The sequence below is a fragment of the Canis lupus genome, chromosome 9 (genome assembly GCF_011100685.1).
Source record: "Canis lupus familiaris isolate Mischka breed German Shepherd chromosome 9, alternate assembly UU_Cfam_GSD_1.0, whole genome shotgun sequence".
Taxonomy (NCBI): domain Eukaryota; kingdom Metazoa; phylum Chordata; class Mammalia; order Carnivora; family Canidae; genus Canis; species Canis lupus.
In genome coordinates this window covers 31,695,442-31,722,626 of record NC_049230.1, presented here as the reverse complement: position 1 = coordinate 31,722,626, position 27,185 = coordinate 31,695,442, and the positions used below count along the sequence as shown (strand labels likewise).

The 27,185-nt window shown below is 40.9% G+C and overlaps 1 protein-coding gene across 1 annotated transcript; it reads left to right on the top strand.

The window, feature by feature from the left end:
• Positions 1 to 16,766, top strand: COIL (coilin). Its single transcript, XM_038547808.1, has 7 exons — positions 1 to 273; positions 7,001 to 8,114; positions 8,238 to 8,324; positions 8,758 to 8,805; positions 11,118 to 11,187; positions 14,112 to 14,200; positions 15,799 to 16,766. The coding sequence occupies exons 1-7, from the start codon at positions 29 to 31 to the stop codon at positions 15,880 to 15,882; spliced, it is 1,737 nt and encodes a 578-aa protein (XP_038403736.1). The 5' UTR covers positions 1 to 28; the 3' UTR covers positions 15,883 to 16,766.
• The last annotated feature ends 10,419 nt before the right edge of the window (positions 16,767 to 27,185 follow it).

Genomic DNA, 27,185 nt, shown 5'->3' with positions numbered 1-27,185 from the left:
TCTCGGCTTCCGTTGAGCACCGGGCAAGATGGCGGCCTCCGAGACGGTTAGGCTACGGCTTCAGTTTGATTATCCGCCGCCAGCGACCCCGCACTGCACGGCCTTCTGGCTTCTTGTCGACTTGAACAGATGCCGAGTGGTCACGGATCTCATTAGTCTCATCCGCCAGCGCTTCGGCTTCAGTTCTGGGGCGCTCCTGGGCCTCTACTTGGAGGGGGGGCTCTTGCCCCCGGCCGAGAGCGCGCGCCTGGTACGAGACAACGACTGCCTCAGGTGCGCGCGGCGCGGGGGCGCGGGGGCGCGGGCGGGGGGGGGGGGGGGCCGGGGCCGCGCCTGCGCAGGCCCGCGGTGCGGTGCGGTGCGCGGGAGGGGGGGAGGCCGGGGCCGCGCCTGCGCAGGCCCGGGGCGCGGGGGGTCCCGGGAGGCCGCGCGTGGGTGGGGGGCGGGGCTGTCAGGCGGCGCGGCCGGAGCGGCGGGGCCGGAGCGGCGGGGCCGGCGCGCCCAGAGCGCGGCGCCCAGGCGGACCGTCCGCCGTGTTCTCTCCGGAGCGTGCGGTTCGCCCTGCCTTCGCGCGCCTGCGAGACCCGCGGAGACCGACGCGTCGCCGTCGCCGCCGCCGCCGCCGCTCGTGGGGGCTCTGTGGTTCTTTTACACGGCGTTTGGGACCTTGTGGCTTGCGACTCGGAAAAGAACATGGTTTTAAATGTGCTTTTAGAAGTCAAAAAAAAAAAAAAATGATGCTGCGTATCCAGGCGCCGTTGTGGTATGAAACGTATACGTGTGGTTGATTTGTGTTGGTAAAATGCTAAGACGTGATCGTATCAGTTTGGATTTTTGGACTAATTTATTCAGGGCCTCTTTTTTTTTTTTTTTTTTAAAGGTTTTATTTATTTGTTCACGAGACACACACAGGCACAGGGAGAAGCAGGCTCCATGCAGGGAGCCCGACGTGGGACTCGATCCCGGGTCTCCAGGATCAGGCCCGGGCCCAAGGCGGGCGCTAAACCGCTGAGCCACCCGGGCGTCCCTAAACATTTACAATTCAATTGCAAGGACCGCCTCCCCCTCCTATTCAGAACTATCTTGCCTTTTTACATTTTTTTTTTTAGGATTTTATTTATTTATTTGACAGCGCGAGCACAAGTAGGGGGAGCGGGAGCGGGAGCGGGAGAGGGAGAGGGAGAAGCAGGCTCTCTGCCGAGCAGGCGCCCGGAGTGGGTGGGGCTCTGTCCCAGGACCCTGGGATCCTAACTTAAGCTGAAGGTCGCTGAACGGACCGAGCCACCCCCGCGCCCCTGAACTATACCATGTCTAATGAATTAATAATTTGCTGCTCACTAACTGCAGTTATACCTCAATTAATGAATCATCTGAGAATTATACTCTTTATTTTTAAAGATTTTATTTTTCATGAGAGAGAGGCAGAGACACAGGCGGAGGGAGAAGCAGGCTCCATGCAGGGAGCCCGACGCGGGACTCGATCTTGGGACTCCAGGATCGCACCCTGGGCTGAAGGCGGGCGCTTAACCTCTGATCCACCCAGGGATCCCTGGGAATTATACTCTTTCTGATGAAATTAATGTCAAAAGCAATCCATGACAGCTGTTAGAAGAAGAAATAAATACAGCACAATGGCAGGCAGAATTTCTCCTAAACACTTCAAATGCATAATTGTGTGTGATAAGAAATAACCTCTGCAGCTGGCTTCAGTGATAGATGGGGGGTGGACTTTAGGAAAAAACTGAATTTGGAAAAATTTTGTATATTTTTGTGGTTTCCTATTTTCAGTCATTCTGTCTTTCAACAGATTTCACCTTTCTTCAGAGCTACAGAAGAAAGCATAGTCTCTTTTCTTAAAGGTTCCTAATATTGTGGGAGTAGACCAAAATAACTAGTTTCATGCCTCTGCATATTACTTTCTGGAGTGATTCAGGCAGTCAGCCTGGATAATTATACTAGGTTGTGCTGCTAAGTGCAGAAGATGATTGAGAAGGGAGAGAGGTCATCGTGGAACACAAATGGTCAGGGAATTTCACAGTTCCTTGATGGACATGTTAGATGGCACAGGAGAGTTGTAGAGGCAAAAGCTAACCTGACTCAGTGAAGAGAGAAGTCTCACCGCAGAAGGATTCTGTACGATTGCTGGGAGTACTGAGAAAAATCTAATGAAGAACGGTGGAGCAGGAGGCTTGCAAGGATTCTCCCCAGTGCCACGGCCATTTCCTCATAGCCCATTCTTTGAAGCCCCCAGAACCTGACTTTTTCTACTCTGACAGATGAAAAAAAAAATATTTCAAAATAGTTCAGGGTAAAAAGTTCCTTATTTGTCTTCTCTCATATTCTTCCCACATCCCCCCTGTCTAGAAGTATCCTCAGTTAAGTTTGGGGTAATCATTCTTTTTAAATGCCGTGTAGTATTCTTTTACATGACCATGTCAATTTATTTAACCAACCTGTTACTAATGGATGTATTAGGTTACCTTAATTCATTTGGGCTGCTATAATAACAGGCATTTATTTCTCACAGTTCTAGAGGCTGGGGAGTACAAGATCAAGATGCCAGCAGATTCAGTGTCTGGTGAGGCTTGCTTTCTGGTTCATAGATGGCACCTTCTCACTGTGCCCTCACTGCAGAAGGGACTAGGGAGGGCTGTAGGGTCTGTCTTATAGGAGCACTAATCTGGTTCGTGAGGATTCCACCCTCATTACATAAGCACCTTCTAAAGTCCCCACCTCCTAAGTCCATCACATTTGGCAGTTAGGATTTCAGCATATAAATTTTGCAGCGACACAAATATTTAGACCATGGCTTTTTTTTTTTTTAAGATTTTTATTTTTAAGTAATCTCTACATACAATGTGGGGCTCAAACTTATAACCCCAAGATCAAGAGTCACATGCTGCATTGACTGAGCCAGCCAGCTTGCCCCCATGACAGTTGTTTTCTGTTTTTCACTGGTACGTACTGCTGTAGTGAATGGTCTTGTACATCTTTGTGTACTTGGGCAGTGGTTCAGCAGCATACATTCCTAGAAGAGGTACTTTTTGGTCAGATTTTAAAATTTGATAAGTACTGTCAAATTGGCCTCCAGAAAAAGTTGTATAGGTCTGTATTTATGCCAACAATATGAGTTACTTTTGTTCAGTATTGTGTGAAAGGCAAGAGAGCAGAATGATTAAAAGTTCACGGTCTGGAGTCAGAACCCTAGTTTGAATCATAACTCATTAGCTGTGTTCCCTTGGTCAAGTAACTTGACCTCTATGAAGGTGATAATGCAGCAGCCAGGCAGGAAGGAGCCTGCAGGGACTGAGGGGACCCAAAGAGAGTGCAGCTCTACCTTTTTACTTTTCTTATTGAATTTCACCCCCATTTCTTTTTTTTTTTTTAAGTAGAATGCTTTTTTTTTTTTCTTTTTAAAGATTTTATTTATTCATAGAGACAAACACACACACACACAGACAGAGACAGAGACACAGGCAGAGGGAGAAGTGGGCTCCATGCAGGGAGTCCAACGATCCCGGGTCTCCAGGATCACGCCCCGGCTGCAGGCGGCGCTAAACCGCTGCGCCACTGGGGCTGCCTTCACCCCCATTTCTTGAGACAAATTCATTAAAAACCCACCAACTCCTGCTGTCAGAGGACTTATAATTATTGTTTTAATAAAAATTAGAGTTAACATTTGGATACTACTTGTTCAGAGTCTGGCACTGCTCTAAACATATGATAGTTCATCTGAATATTATAATTATCACTATTCCCATTTTTACAAATGAGGTAATATTTAAAAATTTTACTTAAAGTGGCAGAAGAAGGATTTGAATCCAATCACTTTGGCCTTGGTAGGCGGTGGGTTTGGGGTATCTGGCTGTGCAGTTGGGCGTGGCTGTATTTCTCTGTGATAGAATCCTAGAAGTGAAATTTCACACTTAAAGGGAGTACCTTGCATTTTCGGGTGGCTGGGTGGCTCAGTTGGTCAAGCATCTGACTCTTGGTTTCTGCTCAGGTCATGATTTCATGGGTCCTGAGACTGAAGCCCATAAGTTGGGCTCTGTGCTCAGTGGGGGAGACTGCTTAAAGATTCTCTCCCTCTGCCCTTCCCCCCACTTGCTTGGGTGCGTGCTCTCTCAAATAAATAAATCTTAAATACATAAATAAATAAAGGAAGCGCCTCTCATTTTGATAATACTACCCAGTTTGTCCAAAGAGTGCATCAACGGTGGAGAGTCTGTTTTAAAAATTTCTTGGAATTAAATCTCTTTCATTGCTAATTACCTAGGTAATTCACTTCTCTTTGTACAAGGACGGCTACATTTGTTGTCTGTGATCCAAGTAGAGAAATAAAGGAATTGCCAGGGAGAGTGTATTCTCTAAAAGGAATGGTAACTCAGCAGACCCAGGTGAACTGTTTCTCATCCTCTGGATGACATTTTGTCTCTCAATCTTACAGTGTTCCAAATAGAAATGCTTCTTCTCAGGAATGGGAGATAGTGAGGCTGTAGTAGTCACAGGTCATACCTTCATATCAATATCCACAGATAGATGCCTTCAGAATGGTTGAGGTAGTGCCAAGGGCTGCTTTTGAAAGCATGATGGTGTAACAAGCTCCTCTGAAAGGCAGCAGGTGCTGTGTTCCAGTGATTTAATGAGCCACAGTGACTGAACCAAGAGTATTGCAACCATTTTCAAAGTTTTTTTTTTTAATTTTTAAAAAAGATTTATTTATTTATTCATGAGAGAGAAAGAGAGGCAGAGACATAGGCAGAGGGAGAAGCAGGCTCCCCACCAGGAGCCCTATGCGGGACTTGATCCCAGATCGCTAGATTACACCCTGAGCCAAAAGCAGACACTCAACTCCTGAGCCACCCAGATGTCCCACCATTTTCAAAGTTTGATGAAAAAATTGGTCCTTATTGGTTACCTCAGAATTGAAGCTTGAATATTTAGCAATAACATTGCTACAGGTAAAACAAATTAAGAATGTCAAGGGACAATCCAATATTCTGTAAGTTCCTCAGTGGTTCTTGGGTTCACAGGATGCCAACCTAGTTTTTGCCCATTTGAGAACTACTTCCTTGCTGCTAGTTGCTGAGGTCCATCCTGGGAATAGAGGGACTTTTATTTCTTTCTTTATCCTGATATAAGTAGCTTTGATTTTAATTTGATTTGTATATATCTGTGTATTTGTGTACTCTGAAGAATAATAGTGGATGTTTTTTCCAACTACCACATTGCAATAAATCACAGCATTACTATCCCATAAACATTTAAAAAAAAATGCTTGATCTGCTTATCCACCACTTATACCTTATTTTCAAATATGATTAATCTTTCTGTGGTCACTAAGAAAACTTGATGAAATGTATAGCTAGATATAAATGTATTAAAAGTATAATGTCTTTTTTTTAAGATTTTATTTATTAAAAAAAAAGATTTTATTTATTTATTCATGAGACACACAGAGAGAGAGAGAGAGGCAGAGACAGAGGTAGAGGGAGAAGCAGGCTCCATGCAGGGAGCCCAATGCGGGACTTGATCCCAGGACTGCGGGATCACGCCCTGAGCCAAAGGCAGACACCCAACATCTGAGCCACCCAGGCGTCCCTAGAATGTTTGTTTTTAGCAGGCAATTTTGAGCCCCCACTATATACTTGACATTGGGGACACTCTCAGCTTTCCATCATTGGACTGCACATATTAGAATTAGCTGTTGCCAGTTCACCGAACAACAGAATTCCTTCACTATAATAGTCATTTTGGATGGAGTGTATGTTAGGGTTCTCCAGAGAAATAGATAAAATAGGAGATAATAAATACATATAGAATTGAATGTGTTATAAGGAATTGGCTCATGAGATTATAGAGGCTCAGAGGTCCCAAGATCTACATTTGGCAGGCTGGAAACCTAGGGGAACCGATGATATACTTCTAGTCCAAGTCCAAAGGCCTGAGGTCCAGAGAAGTCAATGGTATAAGTTCCAGTCCTAGTCTGAGTCTGAAAGCAGGAGAAGGCTGACAGCTCAGACAGTTAGGCAGAGAGAGGGGATCCTCTTCAGGCATTCAGTGGATTGGATGAGGCTCACTCACATTAGGGTGGACAATCTTTTTGATTTAGTCTCCCAATTCAGATGTTAATCTCATCTAGAAGCACCCTCATAGACAAACCCAGCAATGTGTCACCAAATCTCTGGGCACCCGAGGCCCAGGCAAGTTGACACATAAAATTAATCATCATAGGTTATCATGGAATTTTATAATGGCTGTTATGAATTGTTAGAATTCTTTCCTAAAATTCAACAAAATAAAAGTAAAATCTGATTTTAAGAAAAAGCAGCCCATATATAAAAACAAAAGTGGGTACTCTGCATTATCACCATTTGGAATAGGTAACATAGTAGCGTGGAAAGATTGAACTTTGAAGTTAGACAAACTACGGTTTGAATGCCATTTCTGCTGCCTCTTAACTGTTGAGTTGCTTACTTGTCTGATCTGTTTTAAAATGGAAACCTACTTCATGTGGCATTTAGATGAGAGAAAAGGTCTAGAAAATATTTGGGATGGAGTAGATATTCAATAAATAAAACTAGTCATGGGCAGCCTGGGTGGCTCAGCGGTTTAGCGCCACCTTTGGCCTAGAGTGTGATCCTAGAGACCCAGGATAGAGTTCCATGTCGGGCTCCTTGCATGGAGCCTTCTTCCTCTTCCTGTGTCTGTGCCTCTCTGTCTCTGTGTCTCTCATGAATAAATAAATAAATAAAATCTTAAAAAAAAAAAGAACAACAGAGGAAGATTTTAAAAAAATAAAATAAAACTAGTCGTTTGACAGTTGACCATGATACCACATAGGCCAGTTTGTCAAAAAGAGTCTTTTATCCTTCAGTGATTTGACATTTTTTCATTGACTGATGGCAGGAATGTCTACAGTCATCTCAGTATGTAATTGTGTCCTGGAGAAATGCTTATGAATTACTCACTGCAGCCTTCTCTCTTGTTGTTTTGATAGAGTTAAATTAGAAGATAGAGCAGCTGCTGAGAATACCGTGACGGTCAAGAATGGTGATGATAGTCATTTATTACCTAGAAAAGCAAAGAAGAGGGCATTTAAGTTGGAGGAGGGTGAAGAAACTGAAGTAGATTATAAAAATTCAAAGAAGCATTGGAAGAGGCAAGAGAACAATAACGATGAGAAGACTTTGGACCTAGAACCAAAAACTGTCACAGATTTGAGTGTGAGGAAAAAAAGCAAGAGGAAAAACAGAGCCACGTGTAGTGTAGTGGATGGTGATGACGAAGAAACCAAAAGAAAATCACCAAAGAGAAAGGAGAAATGTGAATATAAAAAACAGGCAAAGAACTCCAGGTCTTCCAAAGCACAGTCAGCAAAGGACTGGGCCATCCCCAACGGTGGTCCTCCAAAGGGCTCACCTGCTAGAAGCAGCCTGATCAAAACCAAAAGGAAAAGTGGTGCAGGCATTAGTACAAAAGATAGTCCCATTTCCTCCTCAGAGTCTGAGTCCTATCATGAATCAACCAGTGATGGTCTCAGCCATGTCATCTTGGAGGTCAGAAATTCCTCAGAAAAAATATCAACTGAGATATCAAAGGAAGGACTCTCTACCAAAACCACAGCTGCAAACAAAGTTGCCACTAAAATTGGCTTTAACTCTCCTGCTGTCAAGGGCAAGACAACCAGAACATCATCTTCTAGTTCCGACTCTAGCTCAGAGTCAGATGATCAGTGCACAGTGTCGAAGAGTACCCCAGAGCCCGCTGCAGGTTTCCTAAAGCCAGTAGGCCTCTTTGCCGGACGAGGCTGTCCTGGCCCGGGGCCCTGCGCACAGACTCCCAGTGCTGCTGGGTGGAAGCACTCTGACGCAAACGGGGTCAGGCAGGCCCCTCCTGGGCCTCCTCCCAACGTGACTCTCCCCACCACTTTGGGCAGAGGTTGGGGGAGAGGCGAGGACCTTCTTTCTTGGAAGGGGGCTAGGGGTCGGGGGATGCGGGGGAGAGGCCGAGGCCGAGGGCAGGCTGTTTCCTTTCTGTTAAATAGAAATGCTGAATATCAGAAGAACCAACAATTGAATGAAATGGTAACAAACACATCCACTATTATCCAGGCAAGTATTATTTCTCCTGAGCATACCTCTTTCCCTTCTCCCATGGGGTGTGTCTGGAGTAGATGTCACAGGTTTGCTTTTTTTCACCAGTAACAAAGTCACATGACTAATGCTGTTTTTCAGAATCCAATAGAGACACACAAGAAGGACTACAGTTTGTTACCACTGTTAGCAGCTGCTCCTCAAGTTGGAGAAAAGATTGCTTTTAAGGTATATTTTGAAACCATAACAATTATAACAAAGAAGATTACCTTGCCTCCGAATAAATTTACTCATTAGCAGGTCACAATTATATATGCATATGTGTACAGAGCCTTTCCAGATCATATCTGTCCTGTTCTTGTGCCTAGCATGTAATAGGTGCCTACTTACTGTTTTCTGAATGAATAAAAATGGCTTAGCCTGGTGCTGGAACATAGCAAGTGCTCAATAAAAAAAGCTTTATATAATCACAAAACCTGCCCTCCTAGCCTCCTGCCCCAAACCAAAGAAACCTTTTCCACTAGAACCCCTGTTTTGCCACAAGTTCATGGTAGGGCACCCAGAGCGGTGGGGTGGGTACCCCAACCCAGCACATTTTCTCAGGGGCAGAGGAGAGGAACTGCAGAGCTTGTGTATTTGTGGGCTCTTTCTTCTTTTTTAGCTTTTGGAACTAACATCCGATTATTCTCCTGATGTCTCTGACTACAAGGTAAGGCTGTTTATTTAAAAAATAACTGTCTTTATATTAAAGAAGCTGAAGTCATATTTACTGCTGCTAATATGGATAATTTTGATTTTTTGGAGTAAATAATGTCGAGTAGAAGATGCGCACATTTTCAAAATGTAAACTTTTTAATAGTCTCACCGTGGAGCTCCCAGGGTTTTCCTTGCACTTGGGGATGGATGTAGGGCAGTGATGAGTTTTAAGCTTTTTTTTAAAAAGATTTTATTTATTTATTCACGAGAGAGAGAGAGAGAGAGAAAGAGGGGCAGAGAGGCAGAGACATAGGCAGAGGGAGAAACAGGCTCCATACAGGGAGCCCGACGTGGGACTTGATCCCAGGTCCCCAGGATCAGGCCCAGGGCCGAAGGCAGCACTAAACCGCTGAGCCACCCGAGCTGCTCAAGTCCTTTTTTTCTAATCAGCTTCAGTACTTGCAAGCTTATCTGAATGCCACTCCCCCCAGAACCTAAACTTTGAAAGGAAATAATAAATAGTTCTCAGCCAGAAAATTTGATTAATTTCATCATAACAATCGGTATAACTGTGGATTATTGCAGGTTCTTTTTTTTTTTTTTAATTTTTATTTATTTATGATAGTCACAGAGAGAGAGAGGCAGAGACTCAGGCAGAGGGAGAAGCAGGCTCCATGCACCGGGAGCCCGATGTGGGATTCGATCCCGGGTCTCCAGGATCGCGTCCTGGGCCAAAGGCAGGCGCCAAACCGCTGTGCCACTCAGGGATCCCTATTGCAGGTTCTTATGGTCAAACATGGCCCCTTTTGCATTATCTGTTAACCACAGGTAACCCACAAATATTATCCTTGGAATTTATTCACTACGCATCTGTGTGGGACTTCACATTGGCATGAGCTTTATCATACTTCAGGAAAAGTTTTACTCCAGTGGGATTACAGAATTACATGTTTCCTTCCCTTTTTCACTCTTTCAAAATTTTGTTAGAATGCATAATTTCTTATTTTGATGTAATATGCAAAATATAAGACCATTTAAAAAACAATGATTAGTAATGTTAACATAGTAATACAAAAAAAGTACAAGGAGATTTGATTTAATTTGAGTTGATACCTTGGAAGACCTTTTTTTTTTTTTTTTAAAACGTTGTAAAACTTTTAAAATCCTGGTAAGAACCTTTCCTCAAAAGCAAACTAGAAGAAGAATCAGTTCATGAAGGGGTTTGGTAGGTCAGTTCTGGGTAATTGGTATTTTATCATATTTTTCATCTTAGTCCCTTAATGTAGGTGACATAGAAGTTATCTAAAGCAGGTTCCTTGTGAGTGAAAAGGGTTAATATTATATTAATAACTATCCTGGAAGGAAAATGTAAATGGACCTGTCTAGGGCAAACCAGGATGTTTTGTCACCTTACCATAGTGATATATGAGGAAATAGAGATAAATATAGAATTGATATGTCCTATAGCCTCTACATATTATGAGTCTAGATAATACTGATTTTTAAAAATGCGTAGTAAATCAATGTTGGTCATCACAGTTATTACCCTAGAAAGCTATCTGCTTACTTTCCCAGTATTTTTAGAACTTTCTAGAAATTATTTTGAAAACCATTTGCAGGGTGAAAATCAGTCCCACTTTTTTTTTTTTTTTTTTTTTTTTTTTTTTGCTTTGACCTCAAGTGCTGTTATCTAGCTCAATTACTGGTTGTTTTCCTGAAGCTTGCTTCAGAAGTCAAATCTGTCTTCAAAGAATGTAGTCTCCTCTGCCCTTGACCCTGTCTCATGTGTACATACTTATATGTGGGATTTTAATCAATAGAGGTGACTGAGTGATACCACAGGAATCCGTGCAATGAAAGAAGAATTTATTACTTATATTTCCTGAGGGGGCAGAGAATGCCGTGCTGTGCAGGCCCCTGGGGGAAAGCATCTGGGTGCCATTCAGAGACAGAGGTAGGCAGAGGCCCAGAACCTGGGCCAGGGACTTTATTGGGATTTCCTTGGGATAGGCAAGGCAAGATGGGGGAGCAGTTTAGAATTGGCTAGTTTGAATAATTAGCAGGCTTTGGGCTACAGGAGCTATGCCTATATGTGTGGTACTTGCCCCTGGGATGATTTAGACCAGGGGAAATATTGGCTTGGGGTGTGGGAGTTTTATTTCTCCTACAAGTTGATTTATTAATAGAAAGTTTGAATACTGAGATAAAATTTATATAATGTAAAATTGACAATTTTAACCATTTTGAATTGTATAATTCGGTGGTTTTAGTATATTTGAAGTGTTTCACATGTTGGTTTTTGACTTGGACTTTTATTTTTGAAAGGAAGGAAAAATACTAAGCCACAATCCAGAGACCCAGCAAGTAGATATAGAAATTCTTTCATCCTTACCTGGTGAGTTTTCTAGAAAAGAATTTGAAAATTTAGGCTCTTCATATCTACTTTGCTTTCTACATAGCTTTTATACTCAGGGGCTGCTCCCTGCCTTGGCCTCTGTGGCTATCTCCACTAACCCCCTCCACCCACCCCCAGCACAGAGTAAGCCCTTGGGACCTATGCTCCTCCTAGTGGAGGTGTGTGGCTGCTAAGGGTTGTTGGGTTTGTTTCCAAAGCTGTTGGGCAAGTTGTTCTTATTCCTGTAATTATGTAATTTCATAAAAATTACATAAACTCATATACACTGATTATAAAAAGAATTATTTCTGTGAAACCCAAATTGAATGCAGACCCAAGAGTGTAACTAAGAAATATACTATTGAATTGTGCATGAGTGGATCTGCTGTAAGAGATTGGGAGGAATTTGATAAAAATCTAGAATGATTCTGAACTTAGACTGCCTTGCTAGTGTTTTTGCATTCTTGCATCCCTTTAAAAAAAAAAAAAACTCAGAACTGGAAATTGTAGAAATTGCAGACATACTTTAAGTATATGGTTTATAAAAGAGAGATGACTAGTCAGTGGGCTCCTAAGGCCTACTCAGCTCTATTTCAAAAGATTAGCAAATGAACATACTTTTGTGTGTTAAGTTAAAATAAAATGTCTAAAGTGTATGTGCGCACACACTCTCACACATTAATTCAGATGCTTCCCTGCCTTTTTTTTTTTTTTTAAGATTTTTAAAATTTATTCATGAGAGACACAGAAAGAGAGAGAGAGAGAGGCAGAGACATAGGCAGAGGGAGAAGCAAGCTCCATGCAAGGAGCCCCATGCGGGACTCAATTCTGGGACTCCAGGATAACACCCTGAAGCCAAAGGCGTCCCTGCTTCCCTTCTTTATCTCCGATTCACTTCACCTGTTATTGGTTCTAAAATCTAGGAATAAGAGAGCTTTTACTGTATATGGCTTCAGTTGTGTTGTGTTATAGGGGTTCCTGGCCAGGGAGCAGGAGAGATCCCTCTTTCTTTAGCAGACCCTAAGGCAATTAGTTGTATTCTGTTTGTATTTAAGTATTGTAGTGGGTAGAAGATTCAAAGCTCCAGTACACAGAAGTTAAAGTTTTCCAGCAGAATCCCCTTATATTAAGTAAATGATTAGATATAACTTAAATTGGTTTTCTAGCTTTCTTTTGATTAGGTTTTATTTGAAGAAATCTCCCTTCCTAGGAATGGTGGACAGAGAAGTTTGTTCATGGTCAGATTCCATGGACACAGCCTGAGCACTGCTTGTCTCAGGTGATTGACAGAACATCCAATTAGACTTTTCTTCTTTGGAGCATCTAGAAATGGCTTTATCTGTTCACTAATAGAAATACAGATAGTCCTCACTTTGCATGGTTCTGATATATATATATATGAACTTTAGTTACCTTGGCTTGGTTAAATAACAACAGTTTCAATGATATTAGGTATGCTGTGAACTGTGAATAACTGCATAAAGTACTGCTAGCTTTTTGGTCCACAAATCACTGTAAATTACAGATGCCCATCATGATTAGTGACCAATCACATCACTTCCAAGTCTCCTGGTGATTGGTCACTGTGCATCTGTTACTCTGTTTCCATACACCCAGCAATGCATGTAGCTGTGCTGCCTCCTACATGGCATTTTACAAAAATAGTTAATTGAGATAGGGAATTGGTCAAGAAAGATGAAAGTACAACAAAGAAGCAAAAAGTGATGATTCTGGAGGTTACATCCAAGAGGAGTTCAAATGAAGTGGGGTTAGAAGAAACAGCTAACCAAAGGGATGTTGGCACTGCAGTTTATGTGAACTCCTTGACATAAATGAGGAAGGGTGGTGGTAACAAAAGGGATGAAGAGGTCCCCAAAGTAACATCAGCAAAAATGTCACACAATTGCAAAAAAGCAACAGAGGAGCTCTGAGAGCTATTTCATGTTCATGCTAAGAGCTCAAAGGATAAAATACTCAAAGCTCATCCACACTTAGGAGTCTGTTGGTTCTGCAAGGTGTAGAAAAGATTGTTACCCTGTGCTGTTACGTGACAGGAAAGCAAGCACTATTCAAACCACTCTTGATACATTTCCTTTTTTTTTTTTTATGTTTTTTTTTTTTGATGTTTATTTTTAAGTAACCTTTACACCCAGTGTGGGTTCAGACTCACAAACCCAAGATCAAGAGTTACACAACTCTACCGACTAAGCAAGCCAAGTACCCACATAAGTTTCTTAACAAAGAAATAGGACATTAATTCTTAGTCTTTCTGGTGTTTTAGATTACAGTGTACTATATTTACTCTTTTTTTCATCTCCCAGTACAATAGGTTTTAATGTTTTGACAATTTTTAAAAGGTCCTGATAATTTTCCCCATTTGATTATTCAGATTGTTTTGCATGATTTCAGCCTGCAAGGTCATTTTTGTAGCCTCACACTACCATACAAAGTGAGGACTGCTGTATTACCAAGTTGTAAGCATGTTTAATTTCTGAGGACACAGAGCAAGATAGACAAATTTTGCAGAATTCATATTGCCTTTCCCTGCTGGAACATATCAATGATCTTTTGGATTATCTAATGGTTACACATATATTTTTTTTTCTGAGAGTACTAATAACAGGGTGACAAGCTTGTTTATTTTTTGATGAAGGAAAGATTGTCTCTGATAAATGACCAAGAAACTACCTCTGCTGTTACAGTTTTTTTTGTTTGTTTGTTTTTTTGTTTTGTTTTTTTGTTACAGGGTTTTTTAAGGGTCTCCTGTCACTGAGCACTCCATGCTTTCATGTGCATACCCAGCCTCTACATCAGTGGACAGTTTGTTTGTGGTTGTTTTTCTAATGATATAAGTTCCCTGTAGATGAACATTTTCACTACCGGGAAATGACTTATTGTCTCTCCTTCCTACCATCTGGTTTCAGCCATGAAAGAACCTGGGAAATTTGATTTGGTTTATCACAACGAAAACGGAACTGAGGTAGTGGAGTACGCTGTGACGCAGGAGAAGAGGGTAGGCACGCTTCTCTTCTTGGGATTGCTTGGTTGTTCATTCTCTCTCCACTGGCTCCTGGTGGTCTGGAAGGTGACATTGCAGCTTCCTGAACTGCCTATGTTAAAGCCATAAAAGATGTAGGCCCTGGGATCCCTGGTCTGCCTACAGGGTGGCAGTTTCAGTGTCCAGTGCCAAGTTAGGGTGCCATCTTGGATCTCAAAGAGCCTATGTGACAAGGCGCACAAATAGCAAAGTCTTATTGAAGACTATAGAGTTGCATAAAATCGTAGTTATGTCACAGTTTTGGTAGAAAAGAATAGTGTATTTAAAAAACTTTATTGATATATACATTGAGAAAAGTATACTTAAATATATAGCTTGAACAGTTGTCACAAATGAACATACCCATATCACCAGCACCTAGGTCAAGAAGCAGAACATTAATAACAGCCCCCCTGGAAGTCTCCATCATGCCTCCCTGTAGTTACTACTACCTCCCGGTTGTTACTGTGATTGTGACTTACAACAGCATAGATGGTTTCAAAGAATGACATAAAATGACGATTCTGTCTTTTGACTTCTGCTTAAATCCTTAAAGTGCCATTTTAGGAAATATCTGGTTTAGAGCTTTTAGACAGCCAGACTTCCAGAATTGCTGGCAATGACTGACTCATGAGGCTGTGCTAACATTAAGCTAAATAGAATTTATATTTAAGAAAATGCTTCCTCTTAAGGTGTTTATATTTGAAATGTTATGGTTATTATTCTGTAACTTTCAGTATTGAAAAGTCACATTTTAGAAATGTAAACTTGTAGAAACCCTAACCAGACTATGTTTTGCTTTGTCTTTAGGATAGATGACACTTTTAGGGATTTATTCCAAAAATACATTTTTAGGGTCTGTGGGATCAGCAGATTTGGCCAAGTCTCCTGTACTTCTTTATTTGCAATGTATGCCTGTTCACTTTTTTGTTGAAATGTATTCTTGGAAACTACATTGGAAAATTAAACCTTGGAAGCTTTCCTCTCTATGCCTTATTAAATGGGGCCTGAAGCAGAGCCTGTCATTCATTAACCTTTCTCTGACACTAGATGGCCCTCGTGATTCATCCACATGGCCAAGCGTTAGTATTTGCTCTTGGTAAAACCTGAACCGCCTAGATTTAGGTAGCAAAGGATAGGAACTGTAGAGCTGTGCAAAGGAACATCAGGAGTCCAGTAATAACCCTAATGGGCCATATCTGCCTATGAAGAGTATTTGTGCCACTGAGCCACAGGGTCTGGTTGGGCAAATCCTCTTGACCCTGGGTAACCAGCTGCCCCACACCCTAGCCCATCCCACCCCCTGCTTGAAATGAGAGAAGGGTGAAATGTGTTTATTTATTTTATTTATTTATTTATTTTTTGTGAAATGTGTTTAAAGTGTAGTTGCATTCTAGGTAAACAGGTGCTTCTGTCCTAATTGAACTCAGCTTACTGGGACTCAGATCATTCCAGGTCTTCTTCAGCCAATTCTGCACAAATGGAAATTTACTTGACTGAAGTTTTTAACCAACTAAAATTTCTGTGACCTCAAAATGAAACCTCTAAACCAAATATTTTGTGTTTTTCCCCAGATCACTGTTTTTTGGAGGGAGTTGATTGACCCAAGATTGATTGTTGAATCTCTGAGTACCACACCAAGTACAGAGCCTGCTTGAGGATGACCTCTCCACCTCATAGTTTATAAATGTTTTGTTGGTGAAAGCGACTATAACCTGAACTTTAAGAAAAAAAAAAAAGATTCGAAAGTTGTATGCATTTTTTGTTCACTTTACTGCATAGGAAAAAAAATCTACCTCATCATTTAAAATAACATGGATATGCTTTTTGTAGATCTTTTTTTTCTTCTTCCAGGCTTAATTTCAGTAACAAAATTTAAAACATGACATTCCCTGCAGGCATTGTTATATATCAGTATATATGGTTTCTTCTCTTTTTTTATTTATTTTTTGACCATCAAGTAGCCAACGTCAGTAGGAGTTTATAACACCAAGTACAAGAAAATGCTGCATATCTTGTCTCAGTAAGTTCTATTAAGTAACATTTTAAAACATGAAAGCATGTTACTTGACCTAATTTTTTTAACATTCGAGTTGTTCCATTAAATGTGGAACATCTTATAAATTGCAAGTATTTTATACTTGTAACTGTCAAGAATTTAAAAGTAACTGGGTTTGTTGCAGGCAATGAGTTAAGGAATCCTTTCACATTTTTCTCAACTTTAAAATTGAGGATTTCCAGAGCCCTGGGTAGAGCAATGAAAATAAGACTTTGTATGTTTGCCTGGGGACGAACTGGTATTCCACCTGGGTGAGGGGATTTCCTATGAGTTCAGGCCAGGGAACCTGTTATCTTACTACAAGATCCCAAGCACCTGGCTGAGTGTGCTGGAGTGAGGACTGAACAGAAACTCTGGTTTCTGTTATTATTCAACACAAAGCTAAAATGGCTAAATATATACTGTGAAAATTGCTTCCTTTTAACAAAGATTAGGTTCCTCTTCAGCTTTGCAAATTTTTAAATAAAATCATATTGAACTAAACTTCCATGCTGAGTCATCATGTTTAGTTGAGTATTGTAAACTGCCGTCTTATTTCACAATAACACGAGAGATACAAATGTTCTGGAACAGGAAAGTTTGCTTTGACTGAAGAGTCTATCGTTGCAAAGCTTAGTCCAATGAGATGCATTAGATCTAGGAGCTATTGGGCCGGTGGTGCTGTCCAGTTTTAACCTGCATGACATTGATGTGTATCAAATGTGTATTTATTGATCTGTAATGGGAAGTGTTACTCCAGAAGGAGTGAGATCAACGTGAATGATTGGATCTTGGCACTAGGGTTCTTGCATAGCACACTTTCTTTCCAGGATCTGAAAAACAAGGTAACTAGTAAGTGGCAGCAGGCATATGAATAAATGTTCAATATCATTCATTATCAATTATCAGGGAAATGCAAATCAAAACCTCAGTATCACCTCAGAACTGTTAGAATGGATATTATCAAAAAGACAAGAAATAACACGTGTTGGTGAGAGTGTGGAGGAAAGGGAATCCACTGTTGGTGGGAATATAAATTTGGTGCAGCCAGTATGCATCCCTATGTTTGTTGCAGCATTATTTACAATAGGCAAAATACAGAAACAAGTGTCCATCGACAGATGAACGGATAAAGAAAATGTGGTATATGTATATGTATGTACTTTTTATTCAACCATGAAAAGGAATGAAATCTTGCCATTTGCGACAACATGGATGGACCTTGAGGGCACTATGCTAAGTGAAGTAAGTCAGAGAAAGATATTGTATAGTCTCACTTCTATATGCAATCTAAACATCACCACCATCATTCCCCTGCTCCCCCTCCAAAACGAATTCAAATACTGAGAACAGATTCATGGTTGTCAGTGGTAGGGGGTGAGGGGTGGGCAAATTGGGCAAAAGGGGTAAAAGGTACAAGCTTCCAGTTATAAAATCAGTCATGGGCATGTAATGTACAGCATGGTGACTATAGTTAATAATACCATATTCTATACTTGACAGTTTCTAGGAGAATAGATCTTAGAAGTTCTCATTGCAAAATGTTTTCCATACATAGTGGTAGATGTTAGCTAGGTTTATTGTAGTTATTGTTTTGCAAAGGGTATATGCAAATATCGAGTCATGTTGTGCACCTGAAACTGTTACATGTCAATTACATTTCAGTTAAAAAAAGATAGTAAGCATTGACCAAATGGAAGTGTTGACCTCAGGGTGTCTTTTCTTCAAGATTATAATCAGTTTATGAGTCCCCTTTCTCCTCTCTAGTGGTGTTTTTCAAGTTACTAGAAGGGTCATGATGTCAAATTAGAGGGCACAACCTTTTTGACAGATGCAGTATGATAGAAAAATACTGTATCCAATAAATTTCCATTTTCTTTATAAAACAATTTACAGGGGCACCTAGATGACTCGGTTGTTTAAGCGTCTGCCTTTGGCTTGGGTCATGATCCTAGGATCCTGGGATTGATTCCTGTGTCAGGCTCCCTGTTCTGCAAGGAGCCTGCTTCTCCCTTTCCCGCTGCCTCTCCATTCCCTGCTTGTGTATGCGTGCGCTCACTCTCTCTCTCTCTCTCTCAAATAAATAAAATCTTTAAGAAAGCAGAATTTACATATATCCATGTGTATTTACTGGATCACCATGTAAAAAGTAGCTGTATTTCTTCTTGCTTGAAATCAGATCGTTGTCTGATGTGGCAAGTCTATACAGTTTATCCCAGGAGTGAGAGAGAAGAAGGGAGATGAAGAAAGATGCTGGGCAAAGAGTACCTGCCAGAGACGAAGTCTTTGCCTCACTTGTTTTGGGTTGGTGGTCCTGTTATAGATGAGGAAGTAGCGAGTACTCAAGAGACCAGTTCTAGCCTGTTGGTTTCAAGTAGTTACACATCTAACTCCTCTCAATGTAATATTGAGTAACTTGCCAAAGACAATACAGCTAGAGGAGAAAGTCTAGTGTAGTTTCAGAGCAGTATTTTTCCCCAAGGTGTTTTAGTGGCTGTCCCTAAAGCTCCTGTGTCTCAGCCTGAGTGTAAGCAGTAGTATGCTCTCTACACCCTTCCCGCCTGCTGCCTGTGTCATTTGGAACATGAAACTTCCGGCTAATGAGCCTTCTGCCCCCACAGCTCAGTCTGGTCCATCCTCGGGTTGTCTGCTCACCATTACGTTCTTTTTTTTTTTTTTTTTAAGATTTTAATTATTAGAGTGCACATGCACAAGCACAGAGGAGAGGCAGAGACAGAGGTAACAGGGAACCCAAGGCCGGACCCGATCCCAGAATCCTGAGATCATGACCCAAGCCAAAGGAAGACACACAATGGACTGAACCACCCAGGCGCCCCATTTTTTTGTTTTTTAACTGAGTGTTTGTTTTTACTTTGTTTAGATTTTAAAAATTATTTTTAAAGAGCTTTATTGAGGTATAATTGATATCCTAAAAACTACACGCATTAAATATGTTTAGTTTGATGAGTTTGAACATCTGCATACACTCATGAGACCATTACCACAGTCAAGCTAATGAACATGACCTCCAAAAGTTTCCTCTTGCCGGGTTTTGCTTTTGTGTTTGTTTTTTGTGTGTATGGTAACAACACTTCACAGAGACCTACCCTCTTAACTGTTTATAGAAATGGAATCAGGAAATACTTGTATCTTTACAATTGGTTTATTTCACTTAGCATAGTGCCCTTTGGTCCATCCATGTTGTTACAAATGGCAGGATTTCCTTTTTTTTTTAGGCGGTACTGATGATACTCTGTGGTTTGTGTGTATGTACCATGCTTTTTATCCATTCATTCGTGGATGGGCATTTAGGTTTCTACATCTTGGCTATCGTAAGTAGTGCTGCAATGGCCATGGTCAGCGTTAAATTCTAAACTGCTTTTGCTCCTAGACATTCACCTCTCTCTAAAAAGGCTGCATGCGATCCACACTTTATTAGTCCAAAATCCTGCTGGATCTTTTTTTCCCTTCTGAAAACTGCAGGTTCTCCAGCTCCAGTCACATGCCTCATATAATTGACCTCTGCTTTGCCGTCCTCATCTGGGGCACTGTGGTGTTAACTTCCTACCTGCTAACTTTTTTTTTTTTTTTTTTTTTTTTAGCTACTTCCAAATCTGGATTAGTTGGGTCATTCACTCACAACCTTTTTAACTGTTCTAAAGGGATGACTTCAGAAAAACTTCCCAGATGAGAGAACTATCCTATTCAGAATGTAGGTACTATTTGGTTCTTTTAACTTCCTTATTTATGTCTAAAAGAGCTGTTCCAAACTCCTCCTTCAACCCATGCCCTCTTTCCCCCATGTCAAGTAGACAGCTCTTCCCACTCAAAGATGAGGAGGACCAGCAGGATTACCTTTCCCCCACAGTAATGACTACTGGTTGGTTTTTCTTCCTTGGGCTCTGTTCTCAGCATTGGCTTGCAAGGCCTAGATCCAATTAGAGAGAAACCGCACAGTAATTCAAACAGGAAAAGTTTAGTATCAAGAATTACTAATTCTTAACTCCTCAAGACCTCTGCCCACTCCCCCCACCCCCCCGGGGCTCTGATGAGGGCCTGTTGGGAGGTCGTGGCCATACCTCACTGGAGGGCAGGGAAATTTCTGTGATGCTGTACTGGCAGACCTTGCTGGAAATCTGCCATCTCCCAAACATTTAATTACGTGATTTTTTAAAATTACATTTATTAATATTGCCAAATATCTGATCTCATCAAGCCAGCCTCTAAGTATTGGAAACTGTCAGTTCACTATAGCAGATAGATTTCCAAAATTCTAGCCAAATTTTCTCATTGGCAACTAACACGGTCAGTTGCTCTTGAAGTGAGAGACTCACTTGGCTCATTGTCAAGCAGATGTCTGCCAGACCCATGTCTGAACAGCCACATGTTCTCGGTCAGTAATTATTTCAAGTAACAATGGTGTTCCACAAAAAGCAGTTCGGCTCACCATGTAACATGCCTTTCCGTGAGAACACCACTGTTCTATGGTCTGTGGCAGCAAATGTTCCTCTAAAGGTCATGGTTTCATAACAGTAATTGTCCCTGCTCTATCAAGGACACTCTTAAGGCAACTGGCTTTTTTTCTTTTCTTCTTTCTGAATCCAGAGCCCAAGTGGTACCACTGGCTCAATTCATGCAAAAGTGTGGCAGTTCACTGCTTTTGCACCATCATTGCAAACATATAACATAATTGAAAGACAACATCTTCATAGTTTTGACCTCACAGACCCTCCGAAAGCATCTTGAGGACCTACAGTAGTCCACAGACTACACTTAGAGACCTGCTGGCCCACTGGAAAGACATGGTTTGTTTTTGTTTTTGTTTTTGTTTTTTAAGATTTTATTTATTTATTCATGAGAGACACAGAGAGAGAGGCAGAGACATAGGCTGAGAGAGAAGCAGGCTCCCCGCAGGGAGCCCGATGAAGGACTTGATCCCAGGACTTCAGGATCACAACTTGAGTCAAAAGGTGTCTAGCTTGGGCATCCCGGGTGGCTCAGTGGTTTAGCGTCGCCTTCGGCTCAGGGCGTGATCCTGGAGACCTGGGATCGAGTCCCACGTCAGGCTCCCTGCATGGAGCCTGCTTCTCCCTCTGCCTGTGTCTCTGCCTCTCTCTCTCTCTCTCTCTCTCTCTCTCTCTCTCTCTCTCTCTCTCTGTGTCTGTCATTTGCTCCCGGGGGGGGCGGTGGGTTTGCTGGGGTGTGGCCAAGCCGGCAGGCTCCTGCCTCCCCATCACCCGGTTAGGAACGAATGGAAGGAAACAAATACGCATTAGGAATTGAGCAAAAGGTTTGCGCCGAATCCCTTAAGAATATGTTCTTGCAAAAATTGTTAAAGGGAAAAAGCAAAACACAAATGAGAACAAGAATGTGCTTTTGGCCCACTGACAGCTGCTCTGTCTGTACATCATAAATACGGGGCTTGGTTTTTTGTTTTTTTTTTTTAACTTGTTTATAATAATGACCAATGCAATATTTTAAAAGTTGTATTTTTTAATGTAAATTCAAATGTATGTTGTTTCATGTCTGATCAGATTAAGATTTTTAACGACATACATCTTCCTCCTGTCCTGTTTTTTTCTTTTTTCTTTTTTTAAAGTTCTTATTTATTTATTTGGCAGAGAAAGAGAGAAATCGCACAAGCAAGGGGAGAGGCAGAAGCCGATTCCCCACTGAGCAGGGAGCCAGAGATCACACAGAGCACAGGACTCCATCCCAGGACACTGACTGATATCGACTGGAGCCGAAAGTAGCCACTTTTTTTTTTTTTTTTTTAAGATTTTATTTATTCATGAGAGACACAGAGGTAGAGGCAGAGACATAGGCAGAGGGAGAAGCTGGCTCCCCGCTGGAGCCTGATGCGGAACTCGATCCCAGGACTCCAGGATCATGATCTGAGCCAAAGGTGTCTGGCTGAACCACTGAGCCTCTCAGGTGCCCCCAAAGGCAGCCGCTTAACTGATTGAACCACCCAGTTACCTCCCCTCTGCCCATCCCATTTTTTTTTATTTATTTATTTATTTATTTATTTATTTATTTATTTATTTATTTATTCAGTATTTTAAAAAATTTATTTATTTTATTATTTTTTTAAATTTATTTTTTCAGTATTTTATTTTTTTATTCCATCCCATTTTTAAAAACAAATGCTGTCTTACAAAAACCCTTGGAATTTCAAATGCTTATTCCATTAATGCTACCAGTTTGCTAACCAATCTTTGGACCTCCTTTCAGGAACAATCTTGAGAACCCTTGTCAAATAATCATAGCAATAACAATAAGAAAAATATAGCTAATAGACAATTTGAATTCTCATTTTTAACCATAGATTTAATTTCTGGAAACAGCCAAGTTTGGTGACTCCTAATCCATTTTTAAAAATAGACTTTGCTTCTGGAGCAGTTCTCACAGCACAATGGAACAGAAAGTACAGAGTTCCCATATATCCCTTGACACTCTGCCATTATCAGCATCCCACACCACAGTGGGACATTTGTTACAATTGGTGAACCTACACCAACACAGCATTATCATCCAAAGTTCAAAGTTTCCATTAGGGTTCACTCTTGGTGTTGTACATTCTATAGGTTTTGCTAAATACATAGTAACATGTGTCAATTGTTATAGTGTTATATAGAATAATTTCAATGCCCTAAAAATCTTCTGGCTGTGCCTATTCATTTATTACCATCTCTTAGCCCCTGGCAACCACTGATCTTTTTACTGTCTCCATATTTTTGCCTTATCCAGAATGTCATATAGTTGGAATCATGCGTATAGCCTTTTCAGATTGGCTTTTCTCACTTAATAATATGAACTTAAGCTTCTTCTATGTCTGTTTGTGGCTTGGTGGCTCATTTATTTTTAGCACTGAATAATATTTCATTGTCCAGAGGTACCACAATTTATGTACCCATTCAGCCATTATAGAACATCTTGGTTGTTTCCAAGATTCGTCAATTATAAATACAACTGCTATAAATATCTGTGTGCAGATTTTCAGATGGACGTAAGTTTTCAATTGCTTTGGGTAAATACCAAGGGCCATGATTGCTGGATGGTACAGTAAGAATATATTAAATTTTGTAAGAAACTGCCAAACTGTCTTCCAAAGTGGGGGTACCATTTGCATTCCTTCCAACAATAAGTGAGAGTTCCTGTTGCTCCACATCCTCACCAGCATTTGATATTCCAATGTTCCAGATTTTGGCTGTTCAAATTGGGATATGGTCGTATCTCTTTGTTGTTTTAATTTGTAATTCTTTGAGGACATATAAACTGGAGCATCTATTTGTAAACTTATTTGCCATCTATTTTCTTTGTTGGCAAAGTATCTGTTCAGATCTTTTGCCCATTTATTATTTGAGTTTTTTTTTCTTGTTAAGTTTTAAGAATTCTTTGTATATTTTGAATGACTGTCTTTTGTCAGTGATGTTTTTTGCAAATATTTCTCCTATTCCGTGGCTTGTCTTCTTTATTCCCTTGATCTCAATCCATTTTTAAGATTGGAGACAGAGTTGGGGCACCTGGGTGACTCAGTTGGTTGAATGCTTGACTTGATTTCATCTTGGGTTGTGATCTCAGTGTCATGGGATCAAGACCTGGGTCAGGCTCTGTGCTCATCATGGAGTCTGCTTAGGATTCTCTCTCTCCCTCTTCCCCTCCCTCCCTCAACTCAAACTCTTCACTCTCTTAAAAAAAAAAGAGAGAGAGAGTGAGAAGAGAGAGAAAAAAATGACTTAAAAAAAAAAAGAAAGAAAGAAAGAAAGAAATAGGAGACAGGGTGGTGCTAGATTATCCAAACAGTGGACTAGGCCTAAATTCAGGGCACCACCAAAAGGATCATCAAAAGCATGAGGAATAAAATATTTTTGAAAGAATTTGGGCAGCCTGGATGGCTCAGCGGATTAGAGCCTGCCTTCAGCCCAGGGCGTGATCCTGGGGTCCCAAGATCGAGTCCCACATTGGGCTCCCTGCATGGAGCCTGCTTCTCCCTCTGCCTGTGTCTCTGCCTCTCTCTCTGTGTGTCTCTCATGAATAAATAAATAAATCTTAAAAAAAAAAAGAAAGAATTTGATGTCAGATAACATCCACTTTTGGCTATAACAGAGTAATTGGTACAAGAATTACCCTTCCACTGAACAACCACAAAACTGAACAAAATATGTTATGCAACTTTTTTCAAGTATTGGGTAAAAAGTAGCATAGGACTTTGATCCTGTGAAGGGAAACAAGTGAAGGAAGCCTCACAATTGCCCCAAACTCCTGTGTGTTATGGGTCACTGATCTCAAGTGGAAAGGTATCTTGCAGAACTGAGGGGACAGAGATTGGATTAGTGGGATACTGAAAAGTTAAGAATTGGAGGGCAGGTTCCTGAAGAAAAGGAAGCTGTGTGTGGGGAGGAGGATTCTGGAGATCTGCACAGGGCTCCGCCATGGGTCTTTAACTGGGGCTGCCATGCATTGCTGCAGTATGAGGCTTTGCAAGGCCTGGTAGGGATTGTCTGTTGTGGGATTGAGAGTTTGGTGATAGTAGAGTTTGTGTGGTTCTGAGAGATGTTAGTGCTCTGACCTGGCCAGACTGGAAAGACTTCTATGAGCTCCTTCAACTTTCAGGTGAGACTCCAGAAAAGACATGATTTAGGAGTCAGGAATATGTCTTAGTTTAAGGGCCAAGCCCTAAGATCAAAGCCAAAACTAAAATATATGCATTCTGGTGGGTATACTTTATTTATTTTATTTTTAAAAAAGATTTTGTTTATTTGAGAGAGAGAGTGCACAAGCAGGGGGAGAAGGAGAAGCAGACTCCCAAGAGGGAGTCCAACACAGGAATCTATCCCAGACCTCAGGACCAAGACCTGACCTGAAGGCAGATGCTTCACCAACTGAGCCAACCAGGTGCCCCTCTGGTGGGTATACTTTAGTAAAGAATAAAACCAAAGCTGACTTGGCCGAAAAGCCATGCCTGTGATTTAACAACCTAGCAGAACAAAAGTCAACACCCTGTAAAGGAAGATAGTATAATCCAGACTTCCAAAAATGTATCATCCAAAATATTATGTATCCAGCACACAATAAATTATTAATGTGGAAAAGCAGGGAGACTTGACCCTTCCTCCAAGAAAAACAAACAAATTTAAAAATCAATAGAAGAGACTCCAAAATATCACAAATGTTGGAACTGACAGAGAAGGATATTCAAGTAGCTATTATTATAAATAGTTTTAAGGCCTTAAAGGAAAATATAGTCAAAATGAATGGATAGATAGGAAATCTCAGCAAAGCAATCAAAACCATTAAAAAAGAGCAAAGTGGGGATTCGAGAATGGAAAAGCAAAATATCTGAAATTAAAATTTAAACTGTAGGATATTAACATCAAGTTGGAGACTTCAGAAGAAAAACTGAATAAAGCTGAAATCAGATCAGTAAGGATTATTTGAAGAATAGAAAGAAAAAAGATCAACAAAGCCCCAGCAACCTATAAGCAATATCAAGCAAGCTAACATATATTTTAACTAGAGAGAGAGCATGGGGCCAAAAACATTGAAGAAAAAGTCCAAGAAATTCCCCAAATTTGCAGAAAAACTTCAAGTTACAAACCCAAGAATCCTAGCAAACTCCAAGCAGAATTAAAGAAAAGACATCTAAGGCCATCATAGTTAAAATGCTGAAAATGATAAGAGAATAATCTCACAATTCACCAGAGGAGATAAAATACCTGCAGAGAAACACCTATACAGGGACAACTGGGTGGCTCAGTGGTTGAGTGTTTGCCTCAAACTGTTGGCTCAGGTCATGATCCCGGGACCTGGGTGGCTCAGGTCCTCGGATCCCACATCGGGCTCCCTCCATAGAGCCTGCTTCTCCCTCTTCCTGTGTCTCTGCTTCTCTCTGTGTGCCTTTCATGAATAAATAAATAAAATCTTAAAAAACAAAACAAAACAAAACAAAAAAACCACAACAACACATACAGTACAAGTGACAGTTGACATCTCATCAGAAAAATGGAATCCAGAAGACAATAGAATGACATCTTAAAAAAAAAAAAAAGATTGCTCGATTGATTGATTAGAGAGAGAGAGAGAGAGTGCATGCAGAGGGAGAAGGAGACAGAGAATCCTCCAGCAGACTCTCCGCTGAATGTGGAGCTCAATGCAGGGCTCAGTTGATCCCAGGACCCGAGATCATGACCTGAGCTGAAATCAAGAGTCAGCTGCTTAACCGACTGAGGTATCTTTAGAATGACACCTTTATAAAGAGTTGAAAGGAAAGAAAGTCAATTTAGAATGATATATCCTGTGAAGTTATGTATTAGAAATTAAGATGAAATAAAGGCATTTTCATATAACCAAAAGCTGAAAGAATTCGTTGCTACATGGTCTGCACTATAGGATATACTGAAGTCAACTGGTATGCATAAGAAGGAAGAGTACTGAGAATGGTAAATATGTTGGAAATTTATCTATATTTTTATATTGAACCATATTTTCTTCTCTTTTTAAAAAACTTTTTTGGAAGCTAACTGGCTTTAAATGTAACAATATATTACTGTTAAAAGATAAACTGAGGCACATGACATTTTTGAAGAGTTTATTTGAACAAGCACTGATTTGTATCAAGTAGCACTCACCCTGAAGTGGTTGGGGGTGCTCTACTGGCAGGAGCTGGGAGAAAGCTTTGTGTTATTAATTGGCTGTACCTTAAGCAGCTGCCTTATTTGGGAAAGCCTAGTTCACTGGTTGTGATTGATGGTTCTTAAGCTTTGCTTTCCTAACCTCAAGGCACTATTCCTCAAGGAATGGGCTCTGGCTCAGGTTTTGGTTTGGCTGCCAAAACATCAGAGCCATCCCAGACTAATGACTTCCTTGTTTAATGACTTTTTCAGTAGTTGTGGGGTTTATTATGTAAGTATATGTGACATA